At 45.4% G+C, this 21,890-nt stretch overlaps 1 protein-coding gene across 8 annotated transcripts in view; it reads left to right on the top strand.

Annotated features, from left to right (window-relative positions):
* Positions 1-21,890, top strand: part of MAP2K5 (mitogen-activated protein kinase kinase 5) — a 223,792-nt gene that overhangs the window by 154,561 nt on the left and 47,341 nt on the right. For 4 of the 8 annotated variants that reach the window (XM_084781426.1, XM_084781423.1, XM_084781421.1 and 1 more), the window contains 2 exons: positions 12,734-12,760; positions 13,073-13,105. The exons of 2 other annotated variants lie outside the window; for them this stretch is intronic. In XM_084781426.1, coding sequence (XP_084637552.1) covers positions 12,734-12,760; positions 13,073-13,105 — 60 coding nt within the window. The remainder of the gene's footprint in view (positions 1-12,733; positions 12,761-13,072; positions 13,106-21,890) is intronic. 2 more of the 8 variants (XM_084781427.1, XM_084781422.1) reach the window with 1 other exon arrangement.

The raw sequence follows: 21,890 nt of genomic DNA, 5'->3' as shown, positions 1-21,890 counted from the left end.
TTTTTGAAGTTCATAAACTCTAAGTACCTATTGTTTTGAGTTAGATCTCTTACAAAAAAAAAAGCAATGAGTAGTCCACAGAATTATCAGTGTTCCTATTTAACTGAAAAAAGCTAGATATGTGAAATGTTTTTTAGTTAAACAAATTTCTGACAAAAATTTTATTTATTCCCCCTTACTGCTTAAGATATAGTTACTTAAAATATACCAATATTCCAAGCCCCAGGATCAGATAGATGCTCTATAAAATCAGTGGTAATCCTTAAGTGATGGGGAGATATTCATTTGTACACATTACCTTCTTCCCGGGACTTTTTAAGGTGCCCAGGAAGTGAGTTCCTAGTCTGTCCTTAAAATAGAGCAGAAATGGGATCAGGTCAAAAGCAAGGTGCGGTGGTGGGTGTGCACTTAAAATCCCAGCACTGGGGAAACAGAGACAGTCAGATCGCTGGGGTTCACTGGCCAGCCAGCATAGTCTACCTGGCAGGGTCCAGCCAGCAAACAGACAAGGAAATGGGGCTAGTGATGTGGCTTAACAGTTTAAAGCTCTGGCTGATCTTGCAGAGGACTGAATCCAATTTCTAGCACCTCTGTGGAAGCTCACAACCATCTGTAACTCCAGTTTCAGGGGACCCAGTGCCGCCTTCTGGCCTCCATGGGCACCAGGCATGCATGTGACATATGTATACACACATACAGGCAAAACCCATACACATAAAATAACAATAAATAAACTTTTAAAAATATATATGCTTAAGAGAGGTCTCTTTATGTAGCCCTGGCTGGCCTGAAAGTCACTATTTAGTCCAGGGTGGGTTTGAACTCACAGAAGTCTATCTACCTAACTGCCTCCCAAGTGCTAAAATTAAAGTCATATGCCAACACAGTGGGCCTGTATCCACATAATTTTTAAAATAATAAAAATAAACATTTATTTAAAAGAAGCCAAGAATGCTTCATAGACTGGAAGACACTTGAGCCAGGTAAGGCATCTATAAGAATGGCAAAGGACCACTGAAGCCCCAAATCAAAAGGAGCATTCACCAAAGAGTAGCTATGGTCACTTCCATTTCCCCTGCTGAGCAGAGTCCCTGGGTGAGTTGTAATGCTAGACCTGCAGGAGGGAGAAGGAAGTGTGTGCGGGTATAGTTGATCGTGTCGTTGTCACGAGTCCCTTGGAGGTGGCAAGGAGCCTGTCTGAGGCTGGAAGGGTTTGTATTTCCAGATCCAGTGTCCCTGAGGACACTGGCCACAGGCCTGAGAGCTTCTCCCTACGTTGTATGAATTTGATTTGACACGTTACGGGACAGTTTCTAGGCTCCTAGGAAGGAATTATCACAACCAAATGAGCCAAGGCCTAAGAAGGCACTTTGAAAAGTGTACGGTGGTTAACCAGACCAAGGCAATGGTGGTATTATTTATATTTCCAGAAAGTACTTCAGGGATTTGCCTATGTAGCTCTGAAAATATATGACTGTGTCTCGTGCCAGGTTGGACTGAAATGAATTACTTCTCTGATCCCACCAGAGCCTTCCTGTCCAGTCCTCCTCTTTTGAGTTACAATTTATCATTCACAGTCATAATACACAGAATTATATATAGAATCGAGCCATCTGTAGTCTAGTAACTGGGACCATGGTTCTTTTGCAGTTTTTTTAATAATCAGCCTAGAAATAGGATTGAACTGTAGAGCAATGACCTTGATGTCCCACTGTGGCTCCCAGTTGACGGCTTTGCCATCTTGTCTCCCTCTTAGACTCCAGAGCGATTTCTACTCTTGCCCCTTGGTTGTCGCTACCTCAAGGAATCCTAGAGTTTAAGGCACAAGAAGACCTTATCTAGCTTTCATTTTGCAGGGGATGGAGTGGGAGCCACGGCCATTAAGTGACTTGCAGGGCTCCTCTCTCTTCCCAGTTGAGTGTCTTGTTCTTGTCTGGAGGAGGGTGGGGACAGGAGCACAGTGAGGTGCCCAGAGGCTTTGATCCCAAATAGCCACACTCTTATTTTACACATCCAGCCATCGAGCACCGCCTCCACCTCGGGTGGCTACAGAAGTGGGAATTACTGTCCCAGGATGCTCCCTGCCTGCCAGGTAATTGCTGACTGGATAAGGATCCCTGGCGGGAAAGTGGTCGCAGCAGCAGCAACAGCAAAGACATCAGCATTTATTGTTCTCAATTGTGCTGCTCATCATCATATTCCACATGGAGAACCTGGGGTGGATTTGGAGCTGGGAGCTCATTGGCATCCCAGTTAAAAGGTGGCAGAGCCGGCCAAGCTTTGCTGCAACACAGATTACTTTTAACTGTTTAACAGTTCTGGATTAATGCCTGGGGTGTTGGAGAATTTTCTTCAACTAAAATGTTAATGATCCTAAGAACCCAACCCTTTTTAGTGCCGATAAAGCAGACAAGGAGAGTTCATTGGAAAACCAGCAAGTCTCTAAAGGAGCAAAGAACTGACACAGTTCAGGCCTGAGGATTGCTGAAGGACAGCCAGAAACGAAGGGGAGCAAAGACAGGGCGTTTATACAGAGCCAAGGTGTCAGCTCTGAAGGATTGGGGGGGAACCAGGGCAACCAATTAGGGCCAAGTGTGCACTCTATTAGGCTGTACCTCCATGTCTGCATGTAGTGACCGTCAAGCAGTAGAATTGCCCTACAGGGAAGCTGTGCGTCTCCAGACACAGGGGGGTACGTAGGCTAAAGTAAGAGATAAAGCTTGTTTTAATCCTGAGCGGAAATAGGTTGCAGCACTGCCTTGTGGCCCGAGGAGACCTTCTGTATAGCGCTAGATCCAGTTGGGAAAAATGCCATAAGCAAAACCAAGTTTCCAGCCAGAGGCCTTCCTTCATGCCCTGTTCTAGACAGCTGTTTGTCTCCTTATTAGCTAGAGACTCCTGGCCAGAGAGAACCAGAGGCAACAAATGATACTCACCAACCCAGGTGACACTGTATGTCATCCTTGGTGTATGACGTCCACCCAAGCACAGGCAAGGCTATCCTGACCTCTGGTCCTGGCCTTTCTTACTAGCCCTTTGACACTTCCTTCTCGGGCCTTAATCCCCTCTTCCGGAAGGTGCCGGGAGTAGTCCCCTGGGAACGCAGTGTGTAGAACGCATAGGACACCGCCCAGCCCTAGCCACTCACTGGGGCATTTCTGCTGGATCGGATCGTCTGCGAATGTGTGTTCATTCTCTAAAGGAATGGAATAAGGTGAGCACCATCTGCAACCTTCTCCTTGCTGTCCCCCTTGGAATGGATTGAAAAGAATGAACTGGAACTCCGAAACAAAAATTAGGCTTAGTCCTGTGACTCTGCTCCACATGTATTTTGCATTTCATTCGCCAGAGCAATGAGGAGCATAGCATGTTGAAGCTATCTCAAGCTCAGCAAGCCAACGAGTGATGTCAAACACGTGGGGGCTTAGTACAGTCAGATGTGATGCCTAGCGCCTAGGCTGAGGAAACAACCTTTCCTTAGGTGCCTAAAAGCATAACCAGGGTGGTATGAGGTGGAAGAAAGATCTTAGAAACCTACAGAACCCTGGGCAAAGCACAAAACTACAGGAAGCTGTGAGCTTAAGAAGATGACCTTTTAAAAAGATGTGTATGAATGTTTTGCCAGCACATATATCTGCACCATGAGCGTGCCTGGTGCCTGAGGAGATCAGGAGACGGCGTCAGGTCCCTGGAACATCCATGTGGGTTCTGGGAGCCAACCCCTGGCTCCTCTGCAAGAGCAACAAATACGCTCACTGAGCCAACTCTTCAGTCCTAGGTAGCTGTGTTTTGTCCCAGTGTTGAGTGACAATTAGAAGAAAGTCAAACTCTGTTCTTAAGTCTTAGCTCTCCGCTAATTTCAGGGAGCTTTAATAAGTCAGTCACCTTTGGGGTCCAGCAGTTGTGTCTCACCTGCCTCCCAGTTCTAGAGTCTGGCATAGAGACTGCTTGACAGATATAAATGAAATCAGTGAAGTGATTATTTGCCTCAAGTTTACTTGTTTACCTGTTGGCAAAACCAATTTTGCATTTAGAAAGAGTCAAGAATCAAACTCAGACCCCGAGACTCCCCATTCACCGTCTTGCCTTCTCCCCGTGCTCCCTCATCTCCTCCACCCACTCTGCCCTGACTGTCCTGTGGCCTGCAGGACAAGTCCTTGCGAGAGACATGTTTGTTTTCTCTAGAGTGTTGGTCCAGGAGAGTCCAGCGGCTGCAAGGGATGGAGGGAACGGGAAGAGAGCAGTAAACACCCCTTTACCAGACAAATCCAGACAGTCGTTAGGTCATTACAGGTGTAGGGGAGGAAGGGTTTAAAGGACCAGGAACAGGTAGGAGCTACGTAGTATTCAAAACCCTTTGATACTCTTTCAGATCCCAGAAGTCTGTGTTGCTGTAGGGCTGTCAGCTGTCATCTCAACCAAACAAAAGGCTCCTCCTATAGTTTGTCCCAAGGGAGAGGCATAAACAGCGGCTTCTTCAGACCTGTCCAGGGTCTCTAACGAGCTAAGCATCCTTCAATACTATGTCTGTATGAGACACAGAGACACAGAGCACAGATAAAGTAGCACTTTTTACATTTTATTTTTCTCTCAGTTGAGACGATTATAAGCCATGGCTGCCAAGAACCCGTGAGTCTCTGATACAGGATCCAGAACAGTGAGCTAAGCCATCAAGGCAAAGCGTGTGTGTATTCAGAGGTACCCTGTTTCATGAGGACCTTTTGATAGTCTCTCCCCTCTATGCATCCTTTTGGTCTCTGCCTTCAGTCAACTGCAGGCCAAGATATGAAGTGGAAAATTGAAAAAAAAAATTGTTCTAAGCATACAACTATGGAACCATAGGCCTGCTGGAGTCCCATGCCACCCCATTTTGTCACATTCTGGGTACAAATAAAACCTTTGTGCTGTATGTACTACCTGCCTGCCAGTCACTTAGCAACAGTTATCAGATCAACTGTTAGGTGCCACAGTGCCGCACTCAGGGAACATTCATTCTTAGTGAGGATCCCAAAGTACAGGAAGAGTGACACTGGCAATCCTGTGCCTAAAACAAGCCCTTTAAGGGGAAGATGCAGGTTTATTGGGGCTGTACAGAAAAACAAATAATGAGTATGTTTTCAGGTTTCTACTGAGAGTCCTGAACCAGCCAGGTGGATGGGGCAGGGCCGGCTGCCATACATAGAGGAACAATTGGAGGAAGCTGGCCACAAATGACAGCATGTAAAATCATGGCTGGTCTTCAGGCAACTTTTTTTTACAAACCCAACTCAGAGTCACATTAATCACAGAGGAATTTACTGAACCAAAAGCCTGGGCTTGCTGGTTTGGGGAAAGCTAGATCTAGCCAGTGACAATTGGCTTACCTATTGACAAACATATTAGCCTTGGCTGTCCCGGAACTCCTATGTAGATCAGGCTAGCCTCAAACTCAGAGATCTGACTGCCTCTGAGATTAAAGGTGTGCACCACCACACCCAGCTCGTAGCTCTCTTCCTAGTCTGGCTGTGGCTTCTGCTGGACAGGCAACTGTTTCCCCATCAGCATCTGAAGGCTGTTTAACTCGCTGTGACCATGTACATATCTTGATAACTCGGGCCTGATCTCAGGCCCCACCTGCTAGCTCACATGGGCTCATCTTGATGAAGGGGAAGGGACTGGGGGGATGGAGCATGTGGCCATTGCTGGAGGAGGAGGAAGAGGGTGATGGCACCCAGAGCTGCAGCTGATCCTGGGGAGGGAAGCCAGTGTACTTGCTCAGCCCACAAGATGATGAAGACATGGCCTCTGTCTCCAAACGTGTAAGGAACTGAAATCAGTTGTGCTCACCACAGCTCAAGGGCCATGGGCTTACCTTTAAGAAGATTAATTTGGGCTTGCAGAAGAACTTTCTAACAGCCGCCTGTGCTAATAGATCCTGAAACTGTAATGAGCCGTCGTCCTAATACTCAATAAGCTTATACAGGAAACATGGCAGCACCAGCCCCACCAGGTGACACAGTACGGGAAGGGTGAGGAGCCTCTGTGTGTCGGGACAGGAAGCAGGGTGGCTGTGGTAGGCAGACTAAGCCCACTTTCTGGAAAAGGCTAAAACTACAAGGAGATTGTGCTGTAGCTTAAGTGTCGCAGTGAGCTAAGAGAGTGCTGCCTGTTAGGATGCAAGCTGCGTGGACTGGGAGTTATAACGGGCTCGTGATCCAGTTCAGAGCACACATTTTGTTATGAAGACAGTGCAACCCTAAGTTCCATTCAGGAAGGAAGGAAACAAGGAAACTTCCCAATGGCTCCGTATGCCCAAGATAGACCAGGTGAACCAGTGACACTTGGGTTCCACAGCATGGGTGGGGGTGGGGCATGGTGGGGTGGTTAATCTGACCTAGAGGCAAATTAGAAGATAGATTCAGAAACACCCTTTCTAACATCGTCACTGGATCAGGGTTATTTGACCATAAGACTGGTGTCATCCAAAGACCCTTGCTCAGGAAAATTGCATCTCCTACATCACAATCTACACACACACACACACACACACGCACACGCACGCACGCACGCACGCACTCTGGTGATCTTAAGCTAGATTCACACAAACTCATCCCATTACAGAAGAAAGGGGAACTAAAGTTAGAGACAGAAAAATCTCTAAAATCTTCTCAAAGCTAGATACCTAATAGATACTTGATGGACATGCTGGTCAGGCCTGTACCACCAGCAAACAGATTCATCATATGATTCCGGTCTGTTTATTTCCAATTGCAATCCCGTGTCAAAACGTTAAGTGAGTGTTTGCCCACACAGGGTTTCCTGTGGCTGCTCTCCATGTCTGTGGAGTGGGACATGAGCTGTGTCAGTGTGAAAAACGCAAAGGGTAGAGAGGAGAGCGGCAAGCAGTCCTTCCTCCTGCTCTGCCTGGCCGCCCCAGCGGATGAGTGATGCTGCCCCGCACTCGCTGCTCCAGCTGTTGTGTTCTGTGTAGAGGTGCACTGTCCTTGATCCTTGGGAAGCGGCAAGAGCCAAGTGATCTAATTTATGGCCTTGGTGATTTTTCTGTCTGACCCCATCTGAGCTGTGCCCTCCTCAAGGCAGCTCGGAGCCTTTCTGTCACACCCGGCTGTTGGCTAGCTAGTTTTTTCTTCTCAAAAATGGTGGCTCCCAAACACAGCCAGGCTGCAGTCTGAGCTGTGGGCCAGAGAAGGGACAGAGACTAGATCTTAAACTGAATTGAATACCTTGTTTTAAACTTTGTTTTAATCACTTATTCAAGCAGTGTTTGCATACATAGTGTGCATACATACATACTTATACACGCACATACATACATGGGAAGAGGGTTTCTCAATGTGTAGCCCTGAATGACTTTGAATGCACATTTTAAAAGCATGTGCCACCACACCCAGCCTGCGAAAGCGGATCTTAGACTGTGGTATTTTAGTGACATTCTGCCCTGCCGTGCCTGGTAACTTCACTTAGGACTTAGCGTTTGTTTTAGACCTATATAAGATATAGCGTAGTCTTATGAGAGAGATAAGAACTGCAACAAGGAGAAAGGCCAGTGTCCTGGGGAGAGAGGACGAGCAGTGATGCCACGCTTGTCTGTCAGCTCACTAGAAACTATGTATGTGCCCACTTACTTTGTCTTGTATTGCCTTCAGGGGAAACGGCACTTTATCAACATCCCCACTGATGAGTAGGCCTAGTAAATTTCACTCTTTCTTTTTGTAAAACAGTCATTGAGAAGCCCTTGGTGGTGCATGATACACTTTTAGTGGTGCAGGGCACCAGGTTAAAGCTTATGGAAGTAAATTGTATCCTTACAGCAAAGCCTCATAATCTATAATAGATTGGAGATGGCTCGTCCCCTCAGCATCTGGGCGGTGTCTCCCTGGCATAGGCGGCAGGCACGGCTCCTGAGTGGCAAGCACCATCTTCAGAGAGGCTTCGGGAGTCTCTTGTTTGGCCCTTGAACTGTGCAAACAGTGGTCTACAGCTCAGTGCAGGAGGAGGGTTTTGAGGCAATGGGTATCTGGCAGGAATGCCATGGATCTTTCTAGTCCTCAGGTGCAGGCGTTTCCCCCGGGAGGCAGCCTCCTGAGCAGGCTGTCAGGCCAGGCTGTGTCTGCGGCCTTGAACACTGCTCCTCTCCGAGCCTCGACTTCCATAAGGAATTCCATCAAACTTGAGCAGCTCTGAGGTCCTACCCGCATGAAAATTTTCTCTAGGTCTTAATTCGTCCACATAGAAAATAAAACCCTGATTCACCGTAATCGCTGTAGGCTGAGCTGAGGCTGTAGCTTCACATGATGTCGGATTTGAAAAGAGTTTCTTTAGAGCATCTAAGGATCCTTACATTTGGGTTAAAATGTAAAAAGAACAGAGTTGAACACTGAGGGCTGGAATTTGGCTCAAGACACACGAAACGAAGCTGCTAGTCTTTAAAAATTCCAGCCATACCATGTAATTTCAGACTTCCTTTTTTTTTTCTATCTAAGAGAAAATAGCACAAGCTTGAAAAGCAGTAAATATGTAAAGAGAAAATTTGTCAACTGATATTGGAAGATGTGACCCGGGTCACACATAAATCTCTCCGACAAGAGCTGCAGGGCAAGTCATCACTTCAGAGGGGAAATGAAGGCCTAGCTGGTGTCTTCCCTCAGCTCCAGAGTGGATTCACTCTGGTTTCCTGATTGCGCCTCGGAATATGATGTGAAAGGCCTGCTGGCGAGGTCTGTTTTGCCATTGTGTGCAGAGGGGGGAGCAGAAAGAGAAACTCCTGAAATTGTCATTTAGCGCCAGCACCATTGACAAGTAGCTGAGCTTTTGCATTAACAATTGCTTTCCCAGACTCACTTTACAAAGTCATGAGTCATGTTATAGGCTTTCTAATTGCCACCTGTATGGCTCTTGCATAGAAAGATGTGACAAATGTTAATGCAGTCGGCAAAGCCCGGCTGGTACTTGTAGCTGCCCCCAAGTCATTCATCCTGTTTAAACATATGAGGGTCTGTCTTACATCAGAAGGAGGCCTAACTCGCCTATTAGTGGGGCTTTAAATCTTGGATCTGACAACTGACAAAAGAAGAAGGGGGAAAAAATGCTCGGAAAGGAAGGAGGTTCATCTCATTAATCTATCAAAACAGCACTAGTTCTAGAGCGTGATGAGCGAAGTGTTTGTCTGGAGCAGTTACATTCTGGTCCTTGTCCCTGAGTCCTAGTCAGCCACGGAAGTCACCCGGCACAAGCAAAACGCGCAGGCAGGAGCACGGGCTTAAGCAAGCTGGTTATAAAGAGGGTCGGAGGTGCTGTCAGGAGCCAGCTGTACATCAATGCTAACACGGCCGTGCGCCTCTCAACTCTGCTCTCACAGTCCGGCCTTTGGAAAGGCAGACTCAGAGTAAAGATAGGTGTCCATGAAGCTGGTATTTTACACCGAGTCAGTACTACTTTTAATGTGCAATAAAACAAAGGCTTCGGTTTTACATGAACTGTGCACAAAAACAGAGTCAGGGCTAGAGGTTGACTTGGTTCAGATCTATTTTATAGTCACTGTGCCCAGACAGTAATATGATCTTGAAAAAGGTAAACAACAAAGAGTTTAGCAGTGAAAAATATGCCTAATATAAATACAGTCATGCGCGTGGCAGCTCAGAACTTGAAAAATATGACTGCAGCATTAAATTTTTCTGGTGGAATTAACAGAGGAACAGAACATAGCCTTTAAGGCAATATTTCTGAGGCAGGGGAAGGAGATAATACATCTAACTCCATGGTCTGCGTGGCACTCCTATAAAGAAAAGCACAGTAGCTTTATTTAATTGAGAAAATGAATCAATTATGATGATGTTGCATCATCGCATCAGGCCCATGTGAAATGGAAGGCATAAGTCACTGCATTGTGTAACAATGTTCAGAAGTAATTGAGTACCATAAGCATTTTGAATCAATTTCAGGTTCTGGCTCTGCTACCTTAATACAAAATGCATGAAGTTGACATCCTGTCGTATGTTGCTATCAAGACTGTAATAAAACCCTGGCATGGCATCTCTAAGATCTTGGGCAAAACTGTGTCATTACATCATAAGAAAAATGTAAAAAGAAAGGGGGGGGGCAGTCATCATCCCTCTCTTTCTTGTAGCAAGCCTTAATATAGGACAGTTTTTAATTATATTTACTTATTTGTAGGGGGGAGGGCATACATGTGCCACAGTGAGCACGTGGACGACAGAGGGTCAGAGGTAAAGTTCCAGAGTGGGTTTTCTCATTCCACCATGAGGAATCTGAGGATCAAACTTAGATCATCAGGCTTGTTGGCAAGTGCCTTTAGTGAGTGACTCACCTCGCTTGCCCAATCAGTGTAGTGTGATCTTAAGGTGTCTTTAAGGTGTTCTGCTTCCAATGTGAGACCTTCTGTAAGGTCCAGGTCATGAGGAACTATTCCCCATTTGACACTCTTCATCACAAAACTCATGTTCCTGAAGATAGTACCATAAACCAACCCTAACCTTATTTCAAGGCATCTCATAGAATTTTTACCACCTTTTTCTCAAAGAGTCTTGAATCTCCCCACTCTCAGAAATCTATGAGAAAACCTGCTCTTTGATGTCAACAATGGATTGCTAATGCCCTGTCCATTACAGACAGCTCAGCTAAAGAAGTGGATATATCTTCTTAATACTAACACAGGGCTGCCCATGTGTGCTTGGAAGAAACAAAAGAAGTGAACACAATAGGAGAAGGGACCTGGCTCTTGGAGATTTTTACTAAATTTCTCAGCAGTCTTAAGGAGTAAGCAGCTCAGCCTCCCCGCGTAGACTGAGTCTCTGCCTTGCCAGCCTTGCCAGGAGTGCTTCTGACTAGAGGAACCAGATGGGCAGCACTTGAGGGTAACGTCAGGCGGGCACTGGCAGTGAAGACTGAGAACCAGGCAGCCTGGAACTACTTCCCATTGTGGGGACTGAAAGATAGGCAGGCCACTTGGTCAGTTGGGCTAGAGCATGGCAATACCGTCTAAAACACCTGTAGTCCCAGGAGGAGCTGCGCAGGAAGATAGGGATTTCTAGGCTAGCCTGGGCTTCATGGCAAGACTTGGGAGCAGGGAGGAAAGACTGCTGATGAGCCACACTGATGCAGAAGAAAATCAGACAGACAGCACCCACCCTCGGAAGCGCAGGCCACAGACCATGGACTATAGTCTTTCATACCATGCAAGTTAAAAATATGAAAGCCCCTTGTTTTTTAAGGAATCCTGTGCTTATAGGCAGGTAAAGGAATGCTGGGAAGGCTTGTCATCACCAAACCTGGGCCTGTGACCTGAGCCTGCCCTGTCTTCCAGGAGGGCGGGTTTCCTCATCCAAGAACACAGATTGCCACCCCTGCACACCTTAAGGTTGGCTGTGCTGGTCAAATGAGTATGTGTAGGAAAGAACTTGTCATGTATTGGTAAGGGGCCGAAGAGTTGCTTCAGTGGCTGGCGGACTTGCTGCATGAGGACCTGAATTCAAAACCCTAGCACCCATGTAAAAGCTATGTGCTGGCCACACACCTGTAACATTCAGTCTTAATGCTGGTTGGGCAGAGACAAATGTCTTCCAGGATCTTGTTGGCCAAACCAGCTTAGCTGACACGGGGAGTTCACGGTTCAGTGAGAGATCCCGTCTCAGAAAATAAGATGGGGAGCAATAGAGGAAGACACCCAACATCAGCCTCTAGCGTGCACAACACGTACACACATGCATACTACACACACAGGCGGTACCACTAAGAGCACGTAAAGGGCCCTGTGGTAGAACATCTGCCCAGCCTGTCTGAGGCCCCAGTTTGGTTTCCCAGCACTACAGCAAACATTGAGCTATTACTTATGCCATCTAACCCAGAAAACCACTGAGCTGTCCCGGAAGCCTTTAGTTCCTAAAAGTGTTCTGCTTACAGAATGCAGGAACCAGGACCACATTTCCGTTAGATTTGTGTACACTAACTGTAGATGTGGGGTGGGGTGACGACACACCGATGTGTTTAATGTTTTGACTAGTAAGTTGAAGTTGACTGATCTTGTCACATTTGGTTAACTGTCTGTGTTAGATGTGAGCAGCCTGCCCACAGAACGCTGAGTGGAAACAGGCACCCTAGCAAAGTGTTATAAAACTTCATGCATTTGATTTTTCCCAGAGAGCCTTGCTGCTGGAGAAGCAGTCCAAAAGAACTTTGAGAAGGGTAGACTTTTACCCCACTCCTTAGTTCCAGGCAAACACTTCAACCACATAATTAAAGTTTTCTTCACAAAATAGGGGATTGTGAGCAGACACTGGCAGGAATCCAAAATTCTAATTTCTGACTATGATTTAATTTCAATTTTAAATAAATCGGTTTTTAATTTAAAAAGAGTGAGCTTCATAACATTAGCAATGATTGCAACATTAAGCCCAGTGTTCACAATCTAGCAATATAAAACATTATTTATATCTGAATCGTAAACAGCCTTTTGAAATGGATTATGGTTTTTCTCCCTATTCTAATACAACCTGGAGGGTACTAAAAAGTGTTGTGTGAAATTAACATTCTGCTGACTTTCGCCTATAAATGAGAAGCGAGCTATTAACATTTGTGTATTTTCATTATGTAAATTGTGTTAACACATGCCCACAAATTGCCACCAGCAATGCAATAATTTTCTCTCAGTGATCATAATGTGTCCAAGTGAGTCATTTTGATTATGACATGCTAATTACATATTGCCTTTTTTCAGATTCAGAAAAACCAGGGATCTTTAATGGTAAGCTTTATGAGTTCAGAAAAAAAATTCACTTTTCTTTTTCCTGATGGCTGCTCCCTCTGCATGCTTGAATGCCTTGTTTTAAACTTAGCAAATTGCATTTTGAAGAAAATGCAAACCTTTAACTGCCTGTATTAGATTAGGTACCATTAGAAATAATAGGACGTCCTGAGCATCCATGTTTTTATAAGAGTTTGCTGTTGTTGATTAATCTTGCTATATTTTATTGCATTAATGATTTTTTTCTTTCCACTCCACTGTAAAGATATTGCACACAGGCTAATACTTTCCCTCTCTTCTTCCCCATCGCAGCCTCTCCAGCTTCTGCAGTGCATTGTTGATGAGGTGAGGCATCGTCTTATGTGCTTTCCACTCCTAAAGTCATCCCTAATGGTGTGGAAAGCTTATATTTTGTTTCCTAATGAAGCACAATGCCCAACATCCTCGAAGCAAGTTGTGTGGTATGCTCTGAGCTGTGTTACACGAGCTGGCCTTGTCCTGGATCCTGCTGTCCCCATCCGGGCTGAGAAGCGCTGTGATGACACTGTCCCACAGGCTGGTCCTCAGGGATGTCAGAGGCCCTGAAGACAAAACATGATATTATTAATTGATCCTCGTCCTGACCAGATGGGGATGGGGATGGAAATTAAAGCGGTATCGCTCCTCCCGTAAAAGACATTGCAAGGCATTTCATAGAGGAGGGTCAGAGTTGAAGGAATAGAAACAAGCTGGATCAAATCGGCCTTTCTGGTTCTAACCATCAAAGCAAATCACAGTTAAAATGAGAGGGGGAGGGGCTTGCTCAAAGCTCTGGTCAATAGTTGAGCATTAATTACCTCCTAAGGCATTTCCTGGAGAATCTGCCCCTAACTTCTTGAGTCTTCTAGTATTCCAGTAAGGAGCCTCTTCCTACGTTCTCTTGCTTTGAGCATCCTTCCCCTGAACTTCCGCTGTCCCTCTGCCTCCCTGGAGCTCCTCTGCCTCCCTCAGCTGGTTCTGCTCCTTATTCTGACTTCAGCTCTTCCGGACAGCAGTCACACAGTGTACAGGGCTCTCAGCCGACACACTGTAACTTCCTCAAAAACCTCAGCGTTCTAGCAAAGTTTAGTTTTTAAAACTTAAATTTTATAATGTTTAGCACATTTGTAAATAGAGGAGACAATAAGTGGTCCAGATAGGAAAGTTTGAAAGGAAAAAAACAAACAAACAGTAATTTCATAGCAATTCTTCTCAATTAAACATCTGCATAACTAGTTATGAGATTTGGGAGAAAAAAATAAAGATCCTCCTAGGAAAATGACAAGCACATGCACACCGCAACAGCAGTGAGCGCAGGGCTCTCAAGTCCTTCATGTGTGCACCCGCCAGCCCAGACATCCCCTGCAAGCCGCAAACCAGGTTGGTGTGGAAATGAAGGCATCATCCTGAAACAAATGGAGAGTCCATTACCTCAAATATCAGACGGGCCTCATGGACCTAATAGCTCATCAATATCTCTGTCATCCTGGTTTCCAAAAGCATCCTGTCCCCATCAGAATCCTCCTAATCAAGCCAGTTTCTGAGATTCCCCTCCAGTTTTGCTTGGGGAAGTGCCCAGGCCTAGCCAGTCAAATACACAGCCTGAGCCGTTTCCTGGGTTCCAGCACTCTTGGTGTGCCTGGCCCCTGGGCATCAAAACATCTTCCTCACTGAGGATACATATGTCACCACAGAGCTAGTTTGAAGATTTTAAGGGGCAAATAGATGTTTCCATTCCTTATTTCAAGACAAGATGGTCATTATACATTTAAAATATTTTACTTGTTTAATTTGGGCAAAATCACGAGACTTGAAAATATTATAGAGTCATACTGAAGACAATAATAGTATTGTGCTTAAGTGGAATTCTCTTCCTTATAGCCTTTCTCCCTCAGACAAAACAAAAATAGAATTTAGTAACCCTGCTTACTCCAAAACCCTTCTTTCTGCAAACGTAGACCTTGAGTCTGTCTTCAGCTGAAACCAAGTAGATCTTAAAACTGAGGTGACATCATACACCAACAGTAATAAGTGCAAGCCTCTCAAATCTCATCAAGGAGAGGACCAGCCAGATGAACTGCCTTAGGCAGGGTACATCACTCCATCAGAGAAAGCATGGGTCAGTTTTATGTTCACTGTGCCTGTCCCTGTGTGTGTCGCTCGTCACTATGTTCAGGGTGTTCCTCATACAGTGGTCCACAAGCCCAGCACTCAGGAGGCAGAAGCAGGGGATTGTAAGTTTGAGACTGGGCTGGGCTATCATGATAGTGAGACCCAATGTCACATTAAACAAACAAGCAAAGCAGAGTCCCGGGCCCCGTCACAGAGTTGGGCTTCCCATTGGTGAAGCTGCCATACTGTGTACTAGCATTCAGTGTAGGCAGCTTCCATTCATCTGAGGCCTATGAGGTTGTGAATGTTCCCATAGTTTCATTTACATCTGACTTTCAGAGTTTCTGTAAGGAAATATAACCAGTCAGGAATTGGGGATCTGATGCTAGTGTGTGTAGCTTATATTGTTACAGAAAAGTCAGGTTAAAACGTTTCACTAGGGCCTGGAGAGGTGGGTCAGTAACTAAAATAATGCACTAGTCTTGCACAGAACTCAAGTTCAATTCCCAGGCTGGGTGGCTCACAACCTGGAGCCCATGCCTCTGACCTAAGCAGGAACCAGCATCATGCACATATCTACACACGGGCATACACATAAATGTTTTTAAGTCCTGCAAAGGGAGCCCAATTCAGGCACATTTCAAGTCATATACAATGCAATAGTAGCAAATCCTAGTGTGGCATATCATGTTACTGGCTTCAGCTTAACCTTGACCAGAGCAGAGCAGAGAGTGGACAGTGATGAATCAACACCCAGGTGGACAGAAGCCCCAGAGGTGAATGTCAGAGCCGCTCTGAGAGTCAAAGATGGAGCTGTGAGGCAGAGCCAGAGTTAGTCACCATATGTCCAAGCAGAAGACACCAAAACTAAACAGGAGCATAAGAACCCCAAAGGAGAGACTTGCTCGGCCCACAGGCCAGCAGCTGGAAGAGTAGCCAAGGCAACCAGACTACTGAGCTCCCGTCAGAAATCTGGACAATCCAGTCTGCTTTAGGTGGCTTGGAGCCAACTAGCTGAGGGTGTAAGTCTCAGGAGAACTTCTTAAGACCCCAGGCCCTGGTGTCGTATGTACCCAGTACCCTCAGGAATCCAACAGATCCTTTATATAACAGAAATGTTATTACTGTCTCTGCTATCCATGAAAAATTTATATTCTAAAAAGAAAGGTGTATCCTTGGCAGCCTACTGACGGGGTCGCAAATGACCTTTACCATTTTCACCAAGATTCTTGTCTGTGCTTGCAGTGTGTTGCTAAACTGAACTTGAATATACCAATGTCCTTTAGGGCTATGAAAGTACCGGAGCTGACTTGGTGCTGTCACTAAATGTAACTATGTGTTTGGCTTTGACACTCAGTGGTGTTCGTGGGCCTCTTGAAATCATAGTGCCAAGTGCCTCCAGGCCCAGCTGTGCTTTTTGATTGGTGCTCCTCCTGCATTCTGTCTGGAGACTAACTCTCCTCTTGGTTACTTGTTGGTCTTGTCAGGAACTACCTACATGCTATCTAAACAGGTCTGCCTTGGGTCTTTGCACTTCTAATGGTGACCCTAGGAAAATTAAAACATATCAAATGAAATCAAATCCCCAGGTAGTCACTGTAAGATCCAACAGCCTTGTCTGAAGAGGGAGAACAAAGCTCAGGCCCCTCTGATGCAGTGGAATGGATGGGCACATAGTCATCAGGTGCTAAGCCAAGAACACTCAGGACAGCCTCAGACTCGGAAGGAATGGGCTTTCAGGCCAGGGTAGGAAGGTAGAACATGGTCCCCTGGCCTGGGCCAACACTCACGCTGTAACACCAGAGGTTCCTCCACTTCCCACTCCTGGGCTCCCAGCATGGCTGGCAGCAAAGGGCTGGCCAGATAGGGATTGTCACAGTGGAGCGACAACATGGAACATTGATACCTGTGCCATCAGATCCCAAGGTCTCTCAAGCCAGCTAGTGGAACTGCCAGTGGGTGAAGGGGCCATGAACTAGGAAGTCTGAAGGGAACTCTGCCCAGGAGTTGGTTGGCCCTACATGGTCCAGATCCTTGGGAAAGAGGTGTACACAGAACAGATAAGCATGGTTCGCTGTAGGATGGTGCTACAGACCCAGGGCTGGGGTGGGTAAGGAGGAATTGCATTTAAACTCAGTCTTAAAAGAGAAATGGAGTTGCCTAGATTAAAAAAGGAGAAAACATAAATGCTGGCAGAAATACCTGAAACTATCTTATAAATCATTTTTTGAGACCACAGATGTATTCCAGAATGTTCATGTTGTCTAAAATATGACAACCAGAAAAATGGGTTATTACTCTAAGCATATACATACGTTTCAGGTATATTATAACTAAAAATAAATTCTTGCCTAGCATCTGTAGGTGCTCAAAAGAACCATTAACAAATCTCTGATTTATACTTCTGTTTATTCGTTTTACACATAAAAAGTGAATTGTTGGAGTGATGCTTTATACCTGCTCAGAAATAATGACTGTGTGTTGGTCTCTAAAATGAGCCAACTTCCCATACTTCTCATAGGCTAGGACTGGAGTGTGGATGAACAGTGGCCTGGGCTAAATTGAGGTAACCCTGAGAATACCGACTCTTTTCTCCAGTCACATAGAAAGGAGATTCTGGCCTTGAGAATGGCAAGGCCTAGAACATCCCTCTGTTCCCTCTAATAAGGATCCCCAAGAAAGGTGACCACAGGACCAGGGCCTTGATAAAGGACACTGACCAGGAGCTAAAGAGTCCGGGGTTGGTAGAAAACAGAAGTGATCACAGAAGGAAACCTGGAGAGTTCACACATGTGTGAAAATACACGCTCAGTGGGATAATGAGAAACAAAGGGGACACTGGAAGACTCAGCCAGGACAGCAGCAAAAGCAGCACTCAGTGGGCTGCTCTGAGCTGTAAGCATTGCACAGGGGGATCGCAAGTCAGTACCCTTAGGTTGCACCCCAGAAAGAAGAGGATGGAGCACTTTGAAAACAGCTAAGTAGGAAGGAGAAATAACAAAGATTACAGCAGAAATAAGTGATACAAAAATCAACAGAACATTGCTTCTTTAAAAAGACCAAGCTGGGCACTTGTAATGCACACCTTCAATCCCAGCACTCAGGAGGCAGAGGCAGATGGATCGCTGTGAGCCAGCTGGTTTACAAAGCAAGTCCAGAACAGCCAAGGCTACACAGAGAAACCCTATCTCGAAACACACTGAGGGAGATGGGGGCAGGGAGAGAGAAAGAAAGAAAAGACCAGCAAAATATCAGGCTTGTGCTAGACTGATGGAGGCAGACGGAGAACTCTGACCTCTAAAATCAAGAATGCATACCCAGATATGAGGCTAGGAAGGAGGGTGTTCTCCTCTTCCCTCTCTGCTCCATCTGTATCTCTCTTGAAGCTGCATACTCAGTCTCTGGTCAAGGATGTACAAGCCCTGTGTTCCCTGCTGGCACCTTGGGAGGCTTAGGCCGGAAGATTTCGAGTTTGAGGCCAGCCTAGACTATACAGGGAGAGCCTGCCTCAAAAATGAATGAATGAATGAATGAATGAATGAATGAATAGAACAAATACTCTTAAAAAAAAAAAACTATATGCCACCAAACTAAGTCACCTGTATGAAAAACACAAATTCCTGGGAGCACAAATCGCAGTACAGAGTGAGCCTATAACAAAAAACGTAAATAAATAAAACCTTACCATAAGCTAGCTCAGCATCATTGCTTTAACAGTGAATCGTATCAAGTGTTTAAAGAATTAACATCACGCCTTCTTAGTGAGAGAACCACTGTTCTCATTATTCCTACCAAGTCAGTGCTACTCTGATACCTGAACCAAAGACTTGGCAAGAAAGAAAACCAGGGCCAGCATGAAGGCCCAGTGAGTAAAGGTGCTTGCTATCAAAGTTAATCCTTAGGACCCACACATTGAAAAACGAGCTCAATCTCTCAAGTTGCCCTCTGACCTCCATGAATGTGCTTTGGCACATTTGTATCCACATATATGCACAAATAAACGTATAGAAACACAACAGACTGGTATCCCTTATCAGTACAAGAACCTTTATGAAGATACCAGCAGGATTTTACATCCTGAGTTCAGCAAGGGTTAGAGGGAATTATATATCTGTCCTGGTTAGTTTTGTGACAATTTAACAACATGGGGAAACCCTGTGAAAGGAAGGGAGGGAGGGAGGCAGGCAGGCAGGCAAGCTCTAAAAACTTGTATGCTGCCAGAGTATATGACAGACATAAGTCTGAGGTGGAGAAAGCCTCAGTTGGAGGATGGCCTCCATCAGATGGCCTGTAGGCATGCGTGTCTGTGGAGCATTTGCTGATTGCTGATTGGGGTAGGAGGGACCACCGTGGGTGGCACCATTCCTACGATGGTGGGTTATGTAAGAAGTGTAGCTGAATGTGAGCCTGGAGCAAGCCAGTACGCAGCATTCTCCCGGAATTTCTGCCTCAGGCTTCTGCCTGGAGTTCCTGCCTTGGTTTTCCTCAATGAATGACTGAAAAGCGTAATCTCAAACAAACCCTTTCTTCCTCCCTGAGTTGCTTTTGGTCAGTGTTGTGTCACAGCAGTAGAAAATCAAAATTGGACAATATCATAACTAAGTGAGCTTTATCCCAGGAATGCAATGTGAAGTCAACCAGTATTATATACCATTTTCATTCAGTAAGGGACAGATACACATAGTCACCTTGATAGACCTGGAAGAAAAAAAAAAAAAACTTCATGAAATCCCACACAATCAAGCACTGAATAATGTGTGTGTGCATGTGGTGGGGTCAGTTTTCTCCTTCCACCATGAGGGAAGCACTCTGTAAGCCTAGACTAGAAGGCCCCTTCCAGAGCCTGATGAGAAGCCTAAGACCCACAGCCAGCACATGTTACAGGGAAAAGGCCATCTCCCCTAAAGTCAAGAAAGACTAAGTGCATCTCCCACTCAGCGCTGGCCAGGCATGTCTGTGTAGAAGGACGTCCAGATCAGGGAGAAGGAAGTGAAACTAGAAATATGTTGGCAAATAGACAAAGCCCTAGAAAAGACAGAACATTCCCACCTAAGAAACGGGTCCATTGGCTGCAGCCATAGCATCAGTGCGCAGGCGTCATTTGTGTTTCTATAATCTCTGTGCACAGATTGAACAAGGCAAAGCAGTTTGTGTTGTAGTTGCAGAAAAAAAACTATAAAATATTGAAAGAAACTAAAACTGCTAATAAAGGGGAATCTTTTCTATGTAGTGAAAGTTCTGCTTTAGGGAGATGATGTTGCCCTGGTGAGATGATACAGCAGGTTAACACATTTGTCCCTGAGCCTGACCACCTGAGTTTGGTCCCTGGGACCCTCATGGTGGAAGGAGAAAACTGACCCCCACACACATACACACACATACACACACATACACACACATACACACACATACACACAAGTTATCCTCTGGCTTCCACACCCAAACTGTGGCAAGAGCACACATACTAAATAAACATATTAACTAATTATCATTTAAAAAAAATAACAAGGTGATGATATCCCAGTTGATCTGCAGAGTGGATGTAATTCCTGTCAGGGTACCTACTGGGATGTGTCTTATACAGAAATGAATAAACTGACTCCAAATTTTGTATGCAAATACAAAGACTTAAGAGTAGCCAGACAGAGCTGGGGAGATCAGTCTGTAGTAAGAGCACTTGCTGCTCCTGCAGAGGACCCCAGCTCCATTCCCAGCACCCACAGCACTCACTATCACATAGACTCCCAGCTTGAGGAGACACAGTGCTCTGGACTGCATGCGCAGTGGTCCATCCACAGACATATACATAATTAAAGCCTTTAAAACCTTCAAAGCATCCAGAACAGCCAGGAGGTGGGGAAAGTTTGATGTATTTCAAAACTTACAGCAAAATTGCAGCAATCAAGTAGTGTGGCTGTGACATAAGGCAGGAACCTGGGATAGAGCCAGGGGGCCACAAATAGCCTGGTGTGCATACCCATGTTTCCAGACAAAGATGTCAAGAGCATCCCATGGCAAAAGCAGAGTTGTTTTCAGCTACAAGCAAAAGAATGAATTTCAGCCCTCAGGACGGTTGAAGAAGAAGGACCATAAGTTTAAAACCATCCTGAGCAACTTTGGGGGTTGGGGAAACAGAATAAGAAAACATTTATTTAAGTAACATATACATACATACATACATACATACATACATACATACATACATACATATTATAATAGTCTAGCTTCCAGAATATGTAAAGACACAAGTCAGAGGCAAAGCGAAAAGACAATGAGCAGGGATTTGAATAGCTTTATTCCAAAGACCTGCAAATGGCCAGTAAAGAGACTGATGGACTAACTGTTAACAGCTAGGCAGCATTCACTTGCCTCCCAGAAGATGCCTGTAATCGCTGTGACACCAGGAAGAGCTGGTGTTGACTGGTCCTTAGAGAGGGCAAAGCCCTCATAAGGGGCCTGTGGGTGTGTAAAGGACACAGTTGCCATGAAATGATGTCTGAGAGTGTTAGAAGCTCAGACATAGAGTTACTTATGTGGCCCAAACTCATGATCTTCCTGCCTTGCCTCGGAATGCTGGGATTAAAGCTTGTGCCACCATGATGGGCTCATTGTGGGTTTGATTTTTTTTAATCATACTTTTAAAAAGCATTTACAAATGAGATTGTATCTTCCTGTTGGTTCCAGAATTCATTTTCATGGCTTAGGGGTTAGCTCGGTTGTAGAATGCATCAGGCATGGGGCCCTGAGTTTGGTCTCAGCGCTCCCAAGGGGAAAAAAAAAAACTCCTTTAAAAATAATTTAAGAGTTAGTTTTCACATACCTTTAAATCCCTCATTAATGTTCTCAGAACCCCACCCTAGCAAACACAGGAGCAAGCAGCCTCTCTGATGTAATGGGCATTGGGTCACTTGGCTCTCTACACAGCTCCCTACAGCATCCAGGTGCAGGAGTCCATGGGTTATGGTTTTGTTTTGTTTTTTTAATCTTGACTATTTGTGCT

Source organism: Acomys minous (genome assembly GCF_964271855.1).
Source record: "Acomys minous genome assembly, chromosome: 5".
NCBI classification, from domain to species: Eukaryota; Metazoa; Chordata; class Mammalia; order Rodentia; family Muridae; genus Acomys; species Acomys minous.
This window is presented reverse-complemented; position numbering and strand designations above follow the sequence as displayed.